General features: G+C 53.1%; 1 protein-coding gene across 2 annotated transcripts; it reads left to right on the forward strand.

Moving 5' to 3' along the window:
* Positions 1-51: 51 nt before the first annotated feature.
* Positions 52-7,716, forward strand: CCDC43 (coiled-coil domain containing 43). Of its 2 annotated transcripts, XR_007891627.1 has the most exons (6): positions 52-444; positions 2,265-2,352; positions 4,388-4,523; positions 5,196-5,254; positions 6,316-6,553; positions 6,646-7,716. XR_007891627.1 is itself a non-coding variant. In XM_051640485.1 (5 exons), exons 1-5 carry the CDS (start codon positions 283-285, stop codon positions 6,501-6,503), a joined length of 633 nt encoding a protein of 210 aa, XP_051496445.1. In that variant the 5' UTR covers positions 52-282; the 3' UTR covers positions 6,504-7,716. The 2 variants fall into 2 exon arrangements, 1 of the variants encoding a protein (XP_051496445.1); XM_051640485.1 differs by having other exon boundaries at positions 6,316-7,716.
* The last annotated feature ends 8,968 nt before the right edge of the window (positions 7,717-16,684 follow it).

Consider the following 16,684-nt stretch of genomic DNA (forward strand, 5'->3'; position numbering starts at 1 on the left):
CCCCGAGCGGCGCCGCGACGGCGGCCGCGCAGGCTCAGGCCGCTCCACGCGAAGCCGCCTGGGCGCGTTCGCCGCTCCGGAGGAGAAGGCGGGGAGGGCGGCTCTCGGGGCAGCTCCCGCCGCCGCCGAACCCCCCCGCCCGGCCCCGCCGCCCCCGGGCCCCGCCTGTCCCGGCAGCGGGCACGGACGGGCCGGTGTCTGCAGCAGCAGCGCCCCCGCCACAAGTTTAGCCCTCGGCGGCCACCGTCGCGCCCGGCCCGCGGCGGGCGGCGCTGGCCCAAGATGGCGGCGCCCGGCGCGTTCGCGGCCTGGCTGGCGGGGCGGCTGGAGGCGCTGGGCCTGGACCGCGCCGTGTACGGGGCCTACATCGAGGGGCTGCTCCGCGAGGAGGAGAGCGACGAGGAGCGGCTGGAGGCGCTGCGGGGCGTCCTGGCCGCCTGCCTGGTGAGGGGCCGGGCGGGGCGGGCTCCCGGGGCCGGTTCCGGCGCGTGTTCCCGTGCCTGGAGCTTCTGCCCCGCCCGGGCTCGCCCCCCCCCCCGGGGCCATGGGCGGCCTCGCTGGGCCCGGGGCTTCCTGGTGGTCGGGCTGGAGAGCCCTGGGGAACAGGGGGTCGGTCCCGGGGTCCCCAGCCCCTCCGTGCAGCTTTCTGGGTGTTCGGGGTGTATCTGGGGGTTCGTTCTGCTGGGGGTTTGTGCCAGTTTGGGCAGCCTCTGAGGAGCGTGGCTGGTGTGGGAGGAAAAATGATCGTTCTTTATTTGCTTGGGAGACACAGGGTTCACCTTCGGGCTGGGCAGGGTCCGGGGGCAGCTTTAAGAGGTGGTTTTAAACAACAATTCATTTAAAACAGCCAAAAGAAGCTTGTGGTAGAGTGTCCTCGTTCCTTTGGCAGGTCCTGCTCCTCCCAGCACGGGGGTGTCTTCAGGACTCAGCCCTCGGATCGGGCTGGGCTGGAGCCCAGTTCCCCCCTGGGCCAGACTGGGCAGGGGTGGGAGCCCCTGGGGGTGGGTCCCCAGGCTTCTGGGAGAGAGTTTGGGAGATGCAGGAAATAATTTCTCTTCAACAGCATCTCCTTTGGGGGCTGTGAGTTTTTTACAGTGTCTTGTATCTCGGGATGTTGCAGAAATGGATGTTTTGGAGCACAAAACCCAAAGGTCGCTACAATCAGCTGTTAGTTCTTGTAACCATATCATGTGATTCTTTCTGCCCACAGGCCACGTGCCCTTTTCAATTGCTTTTCCCCGAAGCCTGAGCCCCTCTTCCCTGCCTCACCTCTCTTCCCCACCCCGGGGCAGTCTCTAAGGGCAGGGTGACTGTGCCAGGCATCTTTGTGCCTGAAGCAACAGGAGAGGCCAAAGGTGCATCCCCGGCCTTAGGGCCAGAGCAAACACCCTTGGGAAATGCTCTTCTAAAATAGCTGAGGTTAATGAACTTGTCTGTAATTACCATAGAATCATTAAGGCTGGGTAAGACCTCTAAGATCATCTAGTTCAACCCCACCCTGTCCCCAAGTGCCACATCCAAACATTTTCTTCAAGCCCCCCAGGGATGGGGACTCCCCCCCTGCCCTGGGCAGCCTGGGCCAGGCCCTGACAACCCTTGCCAGGGAGAAACTGTTCCCAAGCTCCAACCTCAGCCTCCCCTGGCACAACTTGAGGCCGGTTCCTCTGCTCCTGTCACTTGTTCCTGGGGAGCAGAGCCCGACCCCCCTGGCTCCAACCTCCTCTCAGGCAGCTGCAGAAATCACAGCTCATGGACTCGGTGCTGTTTGATGTGATGGTGTCACCACGTGTCCTTTCTGCCATCTCTGCTGGATTTTGTGCTTGGCTGTTGTAGGCTTGGAGTGAGAGCAGCTCTGCTCTGGAGCCAGGCTGGGAGAGTTGGGGTGTTCAGCCTGGAGAAGAGAAGGCTCCAGGGAGACCTTAGAGCACCTTCCAGTGCCTGAAGGGGACACCTCCCACCAGCCCAGGTTGCTCCAAGCCCCATCCAACCTGCCCTTCAACTGGGCAACCTGTTCCAGGGTCTCACCACCCTCACAGGGAAGAATTTCCTCCTAATACCTAATCTAAATCTCCCCTCTTTAAGCTTCAAGCCATTGTCCCCTCTCCTCTCACTACACACCCGTGTAAAAAGCCCCACCCCAGCTTTCTTGTAGGCCCCTTCAGGTCTTGGAAAGCTGCTATAAGGTCACCAAGGAGCCTCCTGTTCTCTAGGCTGAAGCAGCCCAACCATGTTCCAAGACTGAGAAGTCTCTTTTCCCTCCCTAGGAAGAAGATCTCCTAAGTGATGTCTGCAGGGAAGTTGTGGAGAAGTGGTCTGAGGCTCAGATTGTTGATGCCAAAGAGAACAAAGCAGGTAGTGTGGCTGCTGGGTGTGCTTCCCTCCCCTGGGAGCAACCTGCAGGGCCCCACCCAGCTGAGACCCCCACCCAGCTGAGACCCCCTGCTTGTTCCCTGGGGAGTTAAACCCAGCACTGCTGAGAACTGCAGATCTTGCTTCTGGTTGCCATTGCTGCTGATTTGCTGTTTGGTCTCACCCTGTGGGCTGGGGTGAGGTCCCTCTGGCTCTCCCTCACCTGCTGCCCCTTGGGTTCATCATCCTGCACAGGAAAAGCTCATTGGTTTTTTTTTTCTTCTGTAGGATTTTTTAAAATTTCCTCTCACAAAGCACCCAGGGCTGTCTCAGTTCAGTGCTGGTGCTGCAGCCCTGGCACTGGTGCAGTTCTGGTACTTCTGCCCTGCTCCAGGTTACACTGGTTTGGAAGCCAGACCAAGGCTGGAAAAGACCTTTAAGATCATCCAGTCCAGCCTATGACCTGACACCACCACATCTCCAGACCATGGCACTAAATGCCACCTCCAGCCTTTCCTTGAACACCTCCAGGGATGGTGCCTCCACCACTTCCCTGGGCAGTCCATTCCAACATCTGATCACCCTCTCCATGAGGAAGTGCTTCCTGATATCCAACCTAAACCTACCCTGGAGCAGCTTCAGGCCAGGCCCTCTCATCCTGTCACTGGTTGCCTGGGAGAAGAGCCTGACCCCACCTGGCCACAACCTCCCTTCAGGTTGTAGAGAATGAGAAGGTCCCCCCTGAGTCTCCTCTTCTCCAGGCTAAACAACCCCAGCTCCCTCAGCCTCTCCCTGCAAGACTTTCCCTCTGGTCCCTTCACCAGCCTCGTTGTCTCCTCTGGACCTGTCCCAGCACCTCAAGATCCTTCTTGAAGTGAGGGGCCCAGAGCTGCACCCAGGACTTGAGGTGAGGCCTCACCAGTTTTGTGCTGGTCTGGGCACCCTGCACCTTCCCACTGCACCCACCCAGCCCCCCTGGGACAACACAACGTTCCTTTTGGCCAAGTCCTCCTTTTTGTTTGCATTTTCTTGTTGCAAACAGAATATTGTCCCTGGCTGATGTGACTCTAGAAATAGCTCCCCCAGTGCCCCCTTGTCCCGAGGCCTGTGTTTAATTAAGCACTTTCCTTGGCTAAACCTCAGCAGTGCCCAAACATCAGCCCCCTCCTCCTCCCAGATGACCCACACAGCAGCTCAGTGGTGCTTCCCAAACCTCCACAGAGCCCACCCTTGGCCTGGCCTTGCCTCTGGCTGGGGACAGGGACAAGTGACACTGTCATGTGCAATAAATAAAATTAACCCCTCCTTTAGGGACAAGTGACTGGAGCTGTTGCTGGGTGGCTCCTGCTGACCCTTGTTACCCACAGAGATGTTCCTTGTCACTAAAAGAAGGGCAGGATGTGTCTGGGCTGTTAGGAATGCAAGGATTTCATTATTTCCCTGTGGATAAATCCCCAGTGAAGTCAGGATCTCTGCTGAGAATAACAGAGTCCCAAGGATGAGTTAGGAAGAAGCTAAAAAATATAATACAATGGTGTCAAACCCCAAATGTCACTTGAAGAACTGGGCAGAACTTCAGTGTTAAGAGGCAGTTCAGCTGCTCCTTTCCCTCCGTGGGGATCAGAGAGAATTAAACTGATCACTTTGGGTTCTCAGCATTTCTGTTTGATGTGGTTTTAAGTTGGTAGTTAAATGAACATATTCAGCTGCTCCTACCCAGAGGAAAATGCAATTTGGAGTAAGATGGATTTTCAATAGCAAGAGTCTTAGTGATTTCCAAGTTTTGTTGTGAGGCTTCTCTTGCTCCAGGAGAAACAGGATCTGATGGTGGCTGTGGGGAGGGTGGGGGGTGTTTCTGGGTGAGGCTTCTCCCTTCAGCTCTGCAGACTTGTCCCCAGTCACAGCTGCCTCCCTGCAGAAGGGACACAGCCTGGGACACAGGATGGTGCCTCTGGGGCTGGAGGTGTGGGAAGCAGCAGCCTGGGACATCCCCCAGCTGGGCCAGGGCTGCAGGGACCCTCTGTCTTCTCCTTGCCAGATGAGCTCCAGGCCATCGCCAGCATGATGGAGAAGCAGGCCAGGATTGTGGTGAAGCCAAAGGAGGTCTCCCAGGAGGAAAAGCAAAGGAAAGCTGCCCTGCTTGCCCAGTATGCCAACGTGACAGATGAGGAGGAATATCCTTTTCCTGACCCAGCTGGGATTTGGTGCTTTGGAGGACAATTGTGGTTACATTGCCCATAAAATGACACCTGCTCAGCCCTGTGGTGTCTAGCAGGGAGAACTGGGGAAAGTTCAATCTTCCTTCTCCATGACAGAATAACTTCCATGGAAAAAGCATGGAAGCTCCTCGTTTGTGGAGTGCCAGGAGCAGACACTCCTCTGAGGAAGTTTCTCCCCCATTCCCACACTCCCCACCAGCCCATGCTTGGCCAGGTGGGGGTTGCCCAGTCCAGGAGAGACATGAATCACCTCCTGATCCTTCTGTGCAGGGCAGTTGATGTGTTGGAGTAACCTCTTGCTTTCTGGAGAGAAACCCATCAAAGAGATGCTCTTTAGAATGTATGTGTAGAGTGGGAGAGTTTAAAATTTATAAAGTTACCTCTTTGCAGTGCTGGAGAACCAGCTCTTCCCTGAAGAGCAAAGCTGAAGAGGAGGGAATCATACTGGGCACTGGAGCAGCAGGAGAGAGCTGAATGTTGGGTTTTGGGTTTGCCTGCTCCTTGATTGCATTCATTTTTAGCTCCCTTCTGGCTCGATAAAGTGTTATTTGATGTGTTTTAAGTTCAGTGGGACTGTAGAGGGGCACAAGTTCATCACTGATGTCCTTATTTCCTTAATTCTCTCACTGGGGAGGATGAGCAGGATGGATCAGCTGCCACAGCAGTAAATATTGGATCAGAAAAATGTATCCTTTGACTTCTTGGTGACCCAGGCTTGTTGGAGGGAAGGCAGTTTGCTCTGTGAATCTCCCATCCTTCCTTCTCCAGGTTGATACTCCCTGTTTCTTTAGGGCCACCTTTTCAGTTTGGTGATTTCCTGTAGCCTGACTTTGCTTGTAATGAAAGTTCAAGGTCCCTCTGCTTCCTGCCCCGTGTGCACATCTGAGACTGATCCTGTCCTTTTCTCTCCTCAGTTCTTTCCTTCCCTCTTCCATCCTCTCAGGAGCTTCACAGAATATGTTGTTAATAAGGATAATCCTCCCAGAACATCAGCTTGAAGTTAACTGGTGTGCAGAGGGGTAAATCAATTCAAGAGTTATTAAAAGTGCAACAGAAACAAAACTACCTGAAGCTCAGGAGGTCGCAGTGCAGCTGAGCTGTAAATATTGAACAAGGACCAAGTCCTCTACCTTTTTTCTCAACACAATAATTGGACATTCCTTCAGCTCACCTGCTGGTTTGAGATGGAATCGGGTTTTTTATCACATAATTAAAAAGTGAAACCTAAATTCATATAATCATGGAATCCCAGACTGGTTTGGGTTGGAGGGACCTTAAAGCTCATCCAGTCCCACCCCCTGACAGGGGCAGGGACACCTCCCACCAGCCCAGGCTGCTCCAAGCCCCATCCAACCTGCCCTTCAACACTGCCAGGGATGGGGCAGCCACAGCTTCCCTGGGCAACCTGGGCCAGGCTCTCACCATCCTCACAGCCAAGAATTTCCTCCTCATGTCTCACCTCAATCTCCCTCTTCCAGTTTTCATCCATCCCCCTCATCCCATCCCTCCCTGCCCTTGTCCCAAGCCCCTCCCCAGCTTTCCTGGAGCCCCTTCAGGCCCTGGAAGCTGCTCCAAGGTCTCCCTGGAGCCTTCTCTTCTCCAGGCTGAACACCCCAACTCTCCCAGCCTGTAAACAAACAAATAAAGGTAGAATAAACCACCCACTGTGCTAAAGCCGGGGTGAAGAGCTCCAGGGCGGGAGCTGCGCGGGTGCAGCCAGAGCCGTGTCTGCCCTTAACAGCTCCAGCTCTGTTCCGGAACACAAACGTGGAGGATGTCCTGAATGCCAGGAAGCTGGAGAGGGAGCTGCTGCGAGATGAGTTCCAGAAGAAAAAAGAGCAAGATAAACTCCAGCGAGAGAAGGACAAGCTTGCCAAGCAGGAGCGGAAGGAGAAGGAGAAGAAAAGGACACAAAAGGGCGAGCGGAAGCGGTAGCTGGGGTGCTGCAGCTGGACTGCCAAGGGATGCAATTCATTAGGAATACGGTGTGTGTTTAAAAAGCAGCAGAAATTCTGGGCACGTGGCTGGTGAGTGGCTCTTTGGAAGCATTTCCTTTTTTCCCCTTTCCTTTACATAGCAAAAAAGAGGTTTTCAGCAGCTCTGAAGTGCCATGTGCTTGTGGTGTCAATGTCCCAGTCGGTTGTTGTGGCCAATGTCTGTACCAAAGAACAGTGATGTGGTGATGTCCCTGCTTTGAGATCCATTGATTTTTACTTCTCTCCACTTCAAGCCAAGCAAGACAAAAAGTGGGAGAGACGTTCTGAGCCAGGGCCTCGGTTTGCAGTGTTACAATTTGAGAGCAGAGCCCTGTTCTGACACGTAATTAAGGACATGCTGCTGCAGGGTGAAAGTGACTATTTACAGTAGCCTTGGAAAAAACTATATTTGCAAATACATGTATTTATGTTGCCAAGAACAATGCTGCATCTTCAGTCTGGCTGAGCTGAGAGCGCAGGGTTTGGAGCTGACCTCAGCCAGGGTAACTCCTGCTCTGCAGCAAGAGGAATCAGGATGAAATACAGACGAGTTGCAGCTCTGAGGCTGCAGCACCCAGGGGCGCTGGCTGGGGGGGCTGGTCTGGGCAGCAGCCAGAGCGGCACCGAATCGCTCCAGCGCTCACGCTGTTCCAGGACTTCCTGCCAGTATTTGGAAACCTCCTGGTGTTCCGTGTGGATGAAGGTCAGCTTTACTCCTGTGGCAGGGGCCAGGATGAAGGCTGGAACAAGGCTCAGTGCTGGGCTGGGAGCTGCAGTCACAGGTGCTGGGCCTTGGTGCCGGCTGCGGCCCGGAGCTGCTGGCGGGGCTGAGCGCTTCTCCTGCCCCTAAAGGGCTTCTTACCTGTTTCCAGCCATTTTTGTTTTCCACCTCTGGACAGAACACTAATTTCTGTAAACTGCACATGGAGGAGGGACTGCAACATTCTGGGGTGAGGGAGGAACCCACTGTGCCTCGCCCTGCTCTGCCTCCTGCTCTGCCTCCTGCTCTGACTGGGAGGGGAGCACCCAGCAGGGCCCGAGCTGCTGTGGGACCTGTCCCAGTGCTGCTCCCAGCCTGGCTGCTGGGCCCTGCCTCCTGTGTAACCTGCTGTGCAAGTGTGAGTCTAACTGCTTCCTCCTGGGACTGGGACAATAAAACCGTTGGCCAAGAAGTGGGTTTCTTTCTGTCTTGGTGAACGTCGAGGTGCCCGGGAGGGTGTTGGGGGTTCCCCTCTGAGCTGTCCCGTGTCCTTGCTTCCCCCTGCCCCACAGCAGCATTTCCAAGGGCTGACCCGTTGCTGCTGTGGGGCTGGTCCCTGTTTGTTCACACCTTGTTTCCCGAGGCTGCAGTGCCTCCCTTCACCTCCTACTCAGGGCCTGACAGGGCAGTGAATGGACTCTGCTTGTCCCCAAGGCTGGTTTCTGGCCTGGTCTGGGGTGCTGTGGGGTTCCTGGCTGCAGTGGGACAGGGAGGAAGGGGCAGCTGCTAAAGGAGGAGTGTGTCAGGGCACCCCAGGGGTGCTCAAGGCCCAGCACCTGTGTTTTGCAGCCCTTTGCATCCCCTGTGCTCAGCTGAGTGAGGGCACCAAGCCATGGCTCAGCGCCCTGGCCTGGGGCTGCCCTGGCCACACATTGGTTGGAGGAACCTGCCTCCACTTCCTCATTGCTCTAGAGTCTTGGATTTTTTCTCCACATTCCTACGCTGTGACCTGGTGCTGAACGTGCCCAGACCTCTGCTCCCAAGTGGGACCAGCCTGGTCAGCACAGAAAAGGGCTGGAGAAAGCAGCCTTGCTCAGCTCAGGAACCAACCCCCTGCCGAGCTCATGAGCCAAAGGCTGCAAGTCTGTGCCCAGACCCCCGTGCTGGGGGTGCTCTGAGCAGGGTGCAGTCCCACAGGCACCCCCAGAGCTCCCTGACAGGCAGGTCCCAAATGCAGTTCCTGCCCTGTGCCCACACAAGCACATGGGGACCTTGTGATGTGTCTGCCCAGCCCAGGAGTCACCCCCGTGGTTTATCAGGGCCCTTCTAGGGACAGGGAGCAGAGCATGGGCAGGGCCAGCCCCAGGGGTTCCTGCTGCGTGTGGGAGAGCCTGACCCAGGCAGTGACACTGGCTGATGGTGCTGGAGCTCAGCAGGGTGCTGGGTCAGAGGATCACAGGATGGTTTGGGTGGGATGGTTTACAGGTCATCCAGTCCCACCCCCTACATGGGCAGGGACACGTCCCACCAGCCCAGGTTGCTCCAAGCCCCATCCAACCTGCCCTTCAACACTGCCAGGGATGGGGCAGCCACAGCTTCCCTGGGCAACCTGGGCCAGGGTCTCACCACCCTCACAGCAAAGAATTCCCTCCTCATGTCCAACCTCAGTCTCCCCTCTTCCAGTTTTAATCCATTCCTCCTTGCCCTCTCCCTCCCTGCCTTTGTCCCAAGTCCCTCCCCAGCTTTCCTGGAGCCCCTTCAGGCACTGGAAGGTGCTCTCAGGTCTCCCTGGAGCCTTCTCTTCTCCAGGCTGAACACCCCAACTCTCCCAGCCTGTCCCCAGAGCAGAGCTGCTCCAGCCCTCCCATCATGTCCATGGCCTCCTCTGGACTCTCTCCAACAGCTCCGTGTTCTCCTTGTGTTGCGGATCCCAGAACTGGCCCCAGCTCTGCAGGGAGCTCTCACCAAAGCAAAGGGGGGCAATCCCCTCCCTGGCCCTTCTGGCCACGTTTCTTTTGCTGCACCTTGTCTAAACACACAGACACAGCTCCAGCTACACCTGGATGGGTCCAGCAGCCCTATGGCCACGAGTCTCTCTCAGCCAGTGAGGCTGCAGCTCTGCCTGCCTCTCCAAGCTGCCAGACCCTGTCAGTAAGTTGTGATGCTGACTCTTTGCCCAAGCAGATGCCTCTGGAGCACTGAACACTGATGCTGGGCTGATAATCAGGATACTCCGGAAGAGCCTCCCTGGCATAGAATCATAGAATCATAGAATCCTAGGGGTTGGAAGGGACCTCGAAAGATCATCTAGTCCAACCCCCCTGCCAGAGCAGGGTCACCTAGAGTACATCACACAGGAACGCATCCAGGCGGGTTTTGAATGTCTCCAGCGAAGGAGACTCCACAACCTCTCTGGGCAGCCTGTTCCAGTGCTCTGTCACTCTTACAGTAAAAAAATTTTTCCTGATATTCATCTTAAACCTCCTATGCTCCAACTTGTATCCATTACCCCTTGTCCTATCACTGGTCTTCACTGAAAAAAGCTTAACTCCATCGTCTTGACACTCACCCTTTACATATTTGTAAACATTGATGAGGTCCCCCCTCAGTCTCCTTTTCTCCAAACTAAAGAGACCCAGCTCCCTCAGCCTTTCCTCATAAGGGAGATGTTCCACTCCCTTAATCATCCTTGTGGCTCTGCGCTGGACTCTTTCAAGCACTTCCCTGTCCTTCTTGAACTGAGGGGCCCAGAACTGGACACAATATTCCAGATGTGGCCTCACCAATGCAGAATAGAGGGGGAGGAGAACCTCTCTTGACCTACTAACCACACCCTTTCTAATACACCCCAGGATGCCATTGGCCTTCTTAGCCACAAGGGCACACTGCTGACTCATGGTCATCCTCCTGTCTACCATGACCCCCAGGTCCCTTTCACCTACACTGCTCTCAAGCAGGTCAGCCCCCAACCTGTACTGGTGCATGGCGTTTTTCTTCCCCAAATGCAAAACTCTACACTTGCTCTTGTTAAACTTCATCAGGTTTTTCCCCGCCCAAGTCTCCAGCCTGTCTAAGTCTCTCTGAATGGCAGCACAGCCTTCTGGTGTGTCAGCCACTCCTCCCAGCTTGGTGTCATCAGCAAACTTGCTGAGGGTACATTCTGTGCCCTCATCCAGGTCGTTGATGAAGATATTGAACAACACCGGTCCCAGTACCGACCCCTGAGGGACTCCACTAGTCACAGGCCTCCAACTAGATTCTGCCCCATTGACTACAACTCTCTGACTTCTTCCTTTCAACCAGTTCTTGATCCACCTCACTGCCTGATCATCAAACCCATACTTGATCAACTTATCTACAAGGATGCTGTGGGAGACGGTGTCAAATGCTTTACTGAAATCAAGATAGACCACACCTACCGCTCTACCATCATCTATCCACCTAGTAATTTCCTCATAGAAGGCTATGAGGTTAGTCAAACATGACTTACCCTTGGTAAAACCATGTTGACTGCTCTTGATGACCCCCATCTCCTTGATATGTCTAGAGATAGTGCCAAGGACAAGTTGTTCCATTACCTTTCCAGGGATGGAGGTGAGGCTGACCGGTCTATAGTTACCCGGGTCCTCCTTCTTGCCCTTCTTGTAGACTGGAGTGACATTTGCTATCCTCCAGTCCTCAGGCACCTCTCCAGTTACCCATGACTTACCGAAGATGATGGAGAGTGGACTAGCAATGACCTCCGCCAGCTCCCTCAGCACCCTTGGATGCATTTCATCCGGACCCATCGATTTATGGATGTCCAGATTATGCAACTGATCCCTAACCCAATCCTCATCTACTATGTCCTCACCTATCTTGACTACTTCTGGGGTTATATGAATCTGGGGCTCATGGGAAAAGCCTGCAGGAGTAAAGACAGAGGCAAAGAAGGCATTCAGCACCTCTGCCTTCTTCATATCCTCTGTCACCAGGGCACCCACCTCATTCAGCAGTGGGCCTATATTGCCTCTGGTATTAGCTTTGTTGGCTATGTATTTGAAAAAGCCCTTTCTACTGTCCTTAACCCGACTTGCAAGGTTAAGTTCCAAGGAGGCCTTAGCTTTCCTAGTTGCCTCCCTACATTCCCTGACAACATTCCTATATTCCTCCCAAGTGACCAGTCCCTCCTTCCATGATCTATAGATTTTCCTCTTCCACTTGAGTTTCCCCAGCAGTTCCTTTTTTAACCACGCTGGTCTCCTAGCTCCCTTACTAGATTTTCTACCCATTGGGACACACTGATGCTGTGCTTGCAAGAAGTGGTCCTTGAATATTGTCCAGCTATCTTGAGCCCCTTTACCTTCTAGCACTCTGTCCCATGGGACTTCCCTTAACAATTGGTTGAGGAGGCCGAAGTTTGCTCTGTAGAAGTCCAGGGTTCTGGTCCTGCTGGAAATTCTGTTCCTCCCACACAGGATCCTGAACTCCACCATCTCATGGTCGCTGCAGCCAAGGTTGCCATTGACCACCACTGCTTCAATAAGGCCCTCCTTGTTGGTGAGCACAAGATCCAGCAGCGCTCCTCTTCTAGTCGGCTCATCCACCATTTGCATTAAGAAGTTGTCATCAATGCATTGGAGGAACCTCCTAGACTGTGAAAGGCTGGCTGTGTGAGTCTTCCAGCAGATATCGGGATAGTTAAAATCTCCCATGAGGACCAAGGACTGTAATTGTGAGGCTGCTTTCAGCTGCCTGTAGAAAGCTTCATCAACTTCCTCATCTTGATCAGGAGGTCTGTAGTAGACCCCCACAACTGTGTCACCCATACTACCCTGTCCTTTAATTCTTACCCACAGAATTTCAACTCGCCCCTCATCAGCCCCTGTACAAAACTCGATACATTCTAGTTGCTCTCTCACATAAAGAGCAACTCCACCACCTCGCTTCACCGACCGATCTTTCCTAAAAAGCACATAGCCATCCATGGCCACATTCCAGTCGTGTGAGCTGTCCCACCATGTCTCTGTTATTGCTACCAGATCATAACCCTTAGACCGCACACAGACCTCTAACTCTTCCTGTTTATTCCCCATGCTGCGTGCATTGGTGTACAGGCATTTCAGGAAGCAAGTAGAGCACATCGGTGGGACTAAATCCTCCTTAGCCCATCCTCCTACAGGCCCTGGTATGTTCCTCTTGGGCTTGTCCCTAACAGACCCAGTTTTCTCCCCTTCCCCCTTCACATCTAGTTTAAAGCTCTCTCAATGAGCCCTGCTAAGTCCTGCCCCAAAAGCCTTTTCCCCCTCTGGGACAGGTGCATCCCACCCGCCACCATCAGGCCAGGTGTCTCATAGAGCAGCCCATGATCAAAAAAGCCAAAGCCCTGCCTTTGGCACCAGTCTCTTAGCCATTCGTTCATCATCAAACTCTTCCTGCTTATCTCTCCACCCATTCTTGCAGGAGGTATGGAGGCAAACACGACTTGTGCTCCAGACCCCCTAACTAGCCGTCCCAGGGCCCTGAAGTCTCTCTTCATTGCCCTTACATTTCTTGTAGTAATTTCGTCACTGCCAACCTGAAAAATCAGCAGTGGGTAGTAATCAGATGGATTTACCATACTAGAGAGTTTCCTTTTAACATCTCTAATGCGAGCCCCAGGGAGGCAGCAGACCTCCCTGTGGGATGGGTCAGGTCTACAGATGGGCCCCTCTGTTCCCCTCAGAAGGGAGTCACCCACCACAACTACCCTCCTTTCCTTCTTAGTTGAAGAAGTCCTAAGTCGTGGAGCTGAGCGACAAGTCATAGGCGGTTCACTAGACAAATCTGTCACTCCAGCTTCATTTTCCTTTCCCTGAAGTTCCAAGACCTCGTACCTATTCTTCAAGGGCAATTCGGAGGATGGACGGAGTTGGGAGGGTTTTTTCTTTCCTCTCCGAGGACGGACCTCCCTCCATTCCTCCATGTTCCTAAAGTTCTCTCCTTCTGTCTGAGAACAGGAGGGGAGGGGATCCATCACTTGTTCTAGCATCTCTTCCTCCTGCCCTTGCCTCAGGGTTTGACTCCACCAATCTATTTCATTCTCACATTCTCTGATAATTCTCAGTCTTTCAACCTCCTCTGTCAGTCTAACCACCTGCCTGAGGAGATCATCGATTTGCTCGCACCGCACACACGCGGTGCCTCTGGCTCCCTCTGGCACCAGTGCCAGGCTCAGGCACTCGCTGCAGCCAGAGACCTGCACGGCTGCGTGCCTGCTCAGAACCTCCGTCTGAGGGCATCAGCCCTCACATTTATGGAGTAGGAAAAAATACTCCAGCCAGACTCTCAAGATTTCCAGAGCAGATACTGCAATGATGGTGCAACCTTTCTCTGGCAGCACTGGGCTTGTAACTAACAAAATACAGGGGAAAAAAAACACCAACTATGGCTTCACTGCAGTGATACCACTTTTCCTTGCTTGTCTGATGTTACTGTAATGTATCTACAAGAGGAACGTCAGTACCAGCAGTGCTTTGTACCTGTGACTCGTGCCCCTTCTGCTGGAGCTGACTGTGCTTTGGGACAGCAGGTAAGGCCTGACTGGAAGTGACCCTGTGTGAGGCTGTTGGTGAGAATTCAGGGAATCACAGAATTGAGTTGGAAGGGACCTCCAGAGATCATCTAGTCCAACCCCTCTGCTAAAGCAGGATCACCTGGAGCACTTTACTCAGGGCTGCATCCAGGTGGGTCTTGAACATCTCCAGAGAAGGGGACTCCACAAGGTCCCTGGGCAGGCTGTCCCAGGGCTCTGTCACCCTCACTGTGCAGAAGTTTTTCCTTCTATTTCCATGTCACTTCCCATGTTCCAGCTTATGCCCATTGCCCCTCATCCTGTCACTGGGAACTACTGAGCAGTCTGGCTCCATCCTCTCTGCACCCACCCTGAGATACTTACAGGCATTGATAAGGTCTCCCCTCAGCCTTCTCCTCTCCAGGCTGAACAGTCCCAGCTCCCTCAGCCTTTCCTCATCAGGGAGATGCTCCAATCCCCCAGTCATCTTTGTTGCCCTCCCCTGGACTCTCTCCAGAAGTTCCCTGTCTCTCTTGAACTGGGGAGCCCAGAACTGGTCACAGGGTTCCAGATGTGGCCTCACTAGGGCAGAGTAGAAGGGGAGAATGACCTCTCTCCACCTACTGGCCACACTCTTCCTTATGCACCCCAGGATTCCATTGGTCCTCTCGGCCACAAGGGCACATTGCTGGCTCATGGATCATTTACTGTTCTCAGAACTGCTTTCCAGCAGGTCCACCCCTAACCTATATTGGTGCATGGGGTTGTTCCTCCCCAGGTGCAGGACCCTACACTTGCCATTGTTGAACCTCGTGAGGGTCCTCTGTCCAGCTCTCCAGCCTGTCCAGGTCATGCAGGATGGCAGCACATCCCCCTGGGGTGTCACCATCCCTCCCAGTTTGGTGTCAGCAGTGAGCTTGCTGAGGTCACACTCTGTCCCCTCATCCAGGTCATTGATGAGTATATTGAACAGAACCAGACTGAGTATTGACCCCTGGGAGATACCACTGGTTACAGGCCTGCAACTCGACCCTGCTCTGCTAATCACAACCCTCTGAGCTCTGTCACACACCAACTCTCCATCCACCTCACTGTCCACTCATCCAGCCCACACTGCCTCAGCTTCCTAATGAGGATGTTATGGGAGAAAGTTTCAAAAGCCTTGCTGAAGTCAAGATAGATGACATCTGCTGCTCTCTGCTCATCCAACCAACCAGTTACATCATCACAGAAGGCTAGCAGACTGGTCAAACATGATTTATCCCAGTAAATACATGTTGACCACTCACAATAACTTCCTGTTCTTCAGCGTGTTCAGAGATGACATCCAGAAGGAGCTGCTCCATCACCTTCCCAGGGACAGAGGTGAGACTAACTGGCCTGTAGTGCCCAGGGTCCTCCTGCTTGCCTCATTTTGAAGACTGGAGTGATGCTGCCCATCCTCCAGTCTCCAACACACCTTGGCTGGCTGGAGCCTGGTCTGTTAAACGAGCCAAACTGGGTGAACACAGCAGAAAACCTGACTATGGATCAACCCCTTGATGCTATAAAGATCTGCAGCTCTCGGGGCCCTCGTGCTCCCCCCCCACAGCAGCTGGCTGTGCAGTGGGGCCTCCCCTGGAGCAGGACTGAGACCCCCTGCCCGACCCCAGGCATGGCTGGCTTGGTAAGAGAAATCTTCTGCACACATGAGCACTTGATCTGTGCAGTAAGCTTGGGTTGATAATCCCTGCATCCCATTCTGACTTGAAGTGCAGCAGGGCACTGACCACCAATCCAGCTGTACTTATTAAATATTTCACATCTTAAATTTACTGATTACAACTCAATAAACTAACTACTAGATCAGATCTGCCCAAGTGATCACAGATTCTTCTCCTGACAACCTCCTAACATACTTCAGTAACTAACTGAAAACTCCCTGTTAATGGATCAAGTTCTGGGAGCAGTGGCTCTGAAGACAAGGGCAAAACAAACAATCTTCAACAAAGGCCAGTTTATTTCTTACCAGACAGACTATAAAGCCAGTACAGTTCTGCTTGTAACATCAACATGTCCTGGGCTAAACGTAACAAATCCTGATGCAGAGACACGTGGTGTGATGTGCTTTGCTGTCCCCCCGATAAGCTCACCCTGGCAGTGCTCCTGGTCAGTCCAGTGACCCAAGGGGCACCCTGCGTTCGGCCGCGTGCGGTTCCTCTCCCACATCATCTCATCACAATCCGTGTGGTGCGACTGCACCTTGTGCATCTCAGGATTTCCAGAAGTAGGAAGAACAGAGATATTTAAAATACCCAGGTATCTAGGCAAGGACAGCTGAATCAATTTAATCCACACATTATAAATCCAATGTCCAAGTGTTAAAACCCCATCTCTCCCGTGCCACATCGTGCTGACACTTCCTGTCAGTGAATAAGTTACTTATATTTCGTACAGGTTAAGATAAGCAGAGAAACACCAAGTATTAATTAAGAGCTCTCAAAAATGCAGAGGTAAACTAAGAAGTCTAAAATATAACAACCAAATTTCAAACCAAACCAGTGAAAGAGTAACTTTAAGAAAACCTAAGTTCCAGAACTTTGTGATACCTCTTCCAATTTTAAAGTGAAGGTATTAAAAACAAGACTCATCATTTCAGCTGCTGCACAGCTTTTTCAAGGATAATCCTGTGTGCATGGCATATTTGATTGTGTTTAAATACGTTAATACAGAGGTTCTTTTGTTCCCAAGAGCATGCCCAAATGATCTGAAGACATTTACTGAACTGCATGGTTTCACAACAGCAATTTTGTCATACCAGTAATTTAGCAGAACCCAGTGCATCACCTTTCACAAATTTAGATTCTAAAATCTCAAATTCATAAATATTTATATTTTAAATATTTAATCTTACATGAATATTGGGTAT

This window comes from Apus apus, chromosome 25, assembly GCF_020740795.1.
Source record: "Apus apus isolate bApuApu2 chromosome 25, bApuApu2.pri.cur, whole genome shotgun sequence".
NCBI classification, from domain to species: domain Eukaryota; kingdom Metazoa; phylum Chordata; class Aves; order Apodiformes; family Apodidae; genus Apus; species Apus apus.

Excerpts from the sequence above, each read along its gene's own strand:
- CCDC43 (XM_051640485.1), top strand. The coding sequence starts at position 283 with ATGGCGGCGCCCGGCGCGTTCGCGGCCTGGCTGGCGGGGCGGCTGGAG. Across the intron at positions 445-2,264 it reads GCGTCCTGGCCGCCTGCCTG|GAAGAAGATCTCCTAAGTGA; the intron begins GTGAGGGGCCGG and ends TTCCCTCCCTAG. Across the intron at positions 5,255-6,315 it reads AAATATTGGATCAGAAAAAT|CTCTGTTCCGGAACACAAAC; the intron begins GTATCCTTTGAC and ends TAACAGCTCCAG.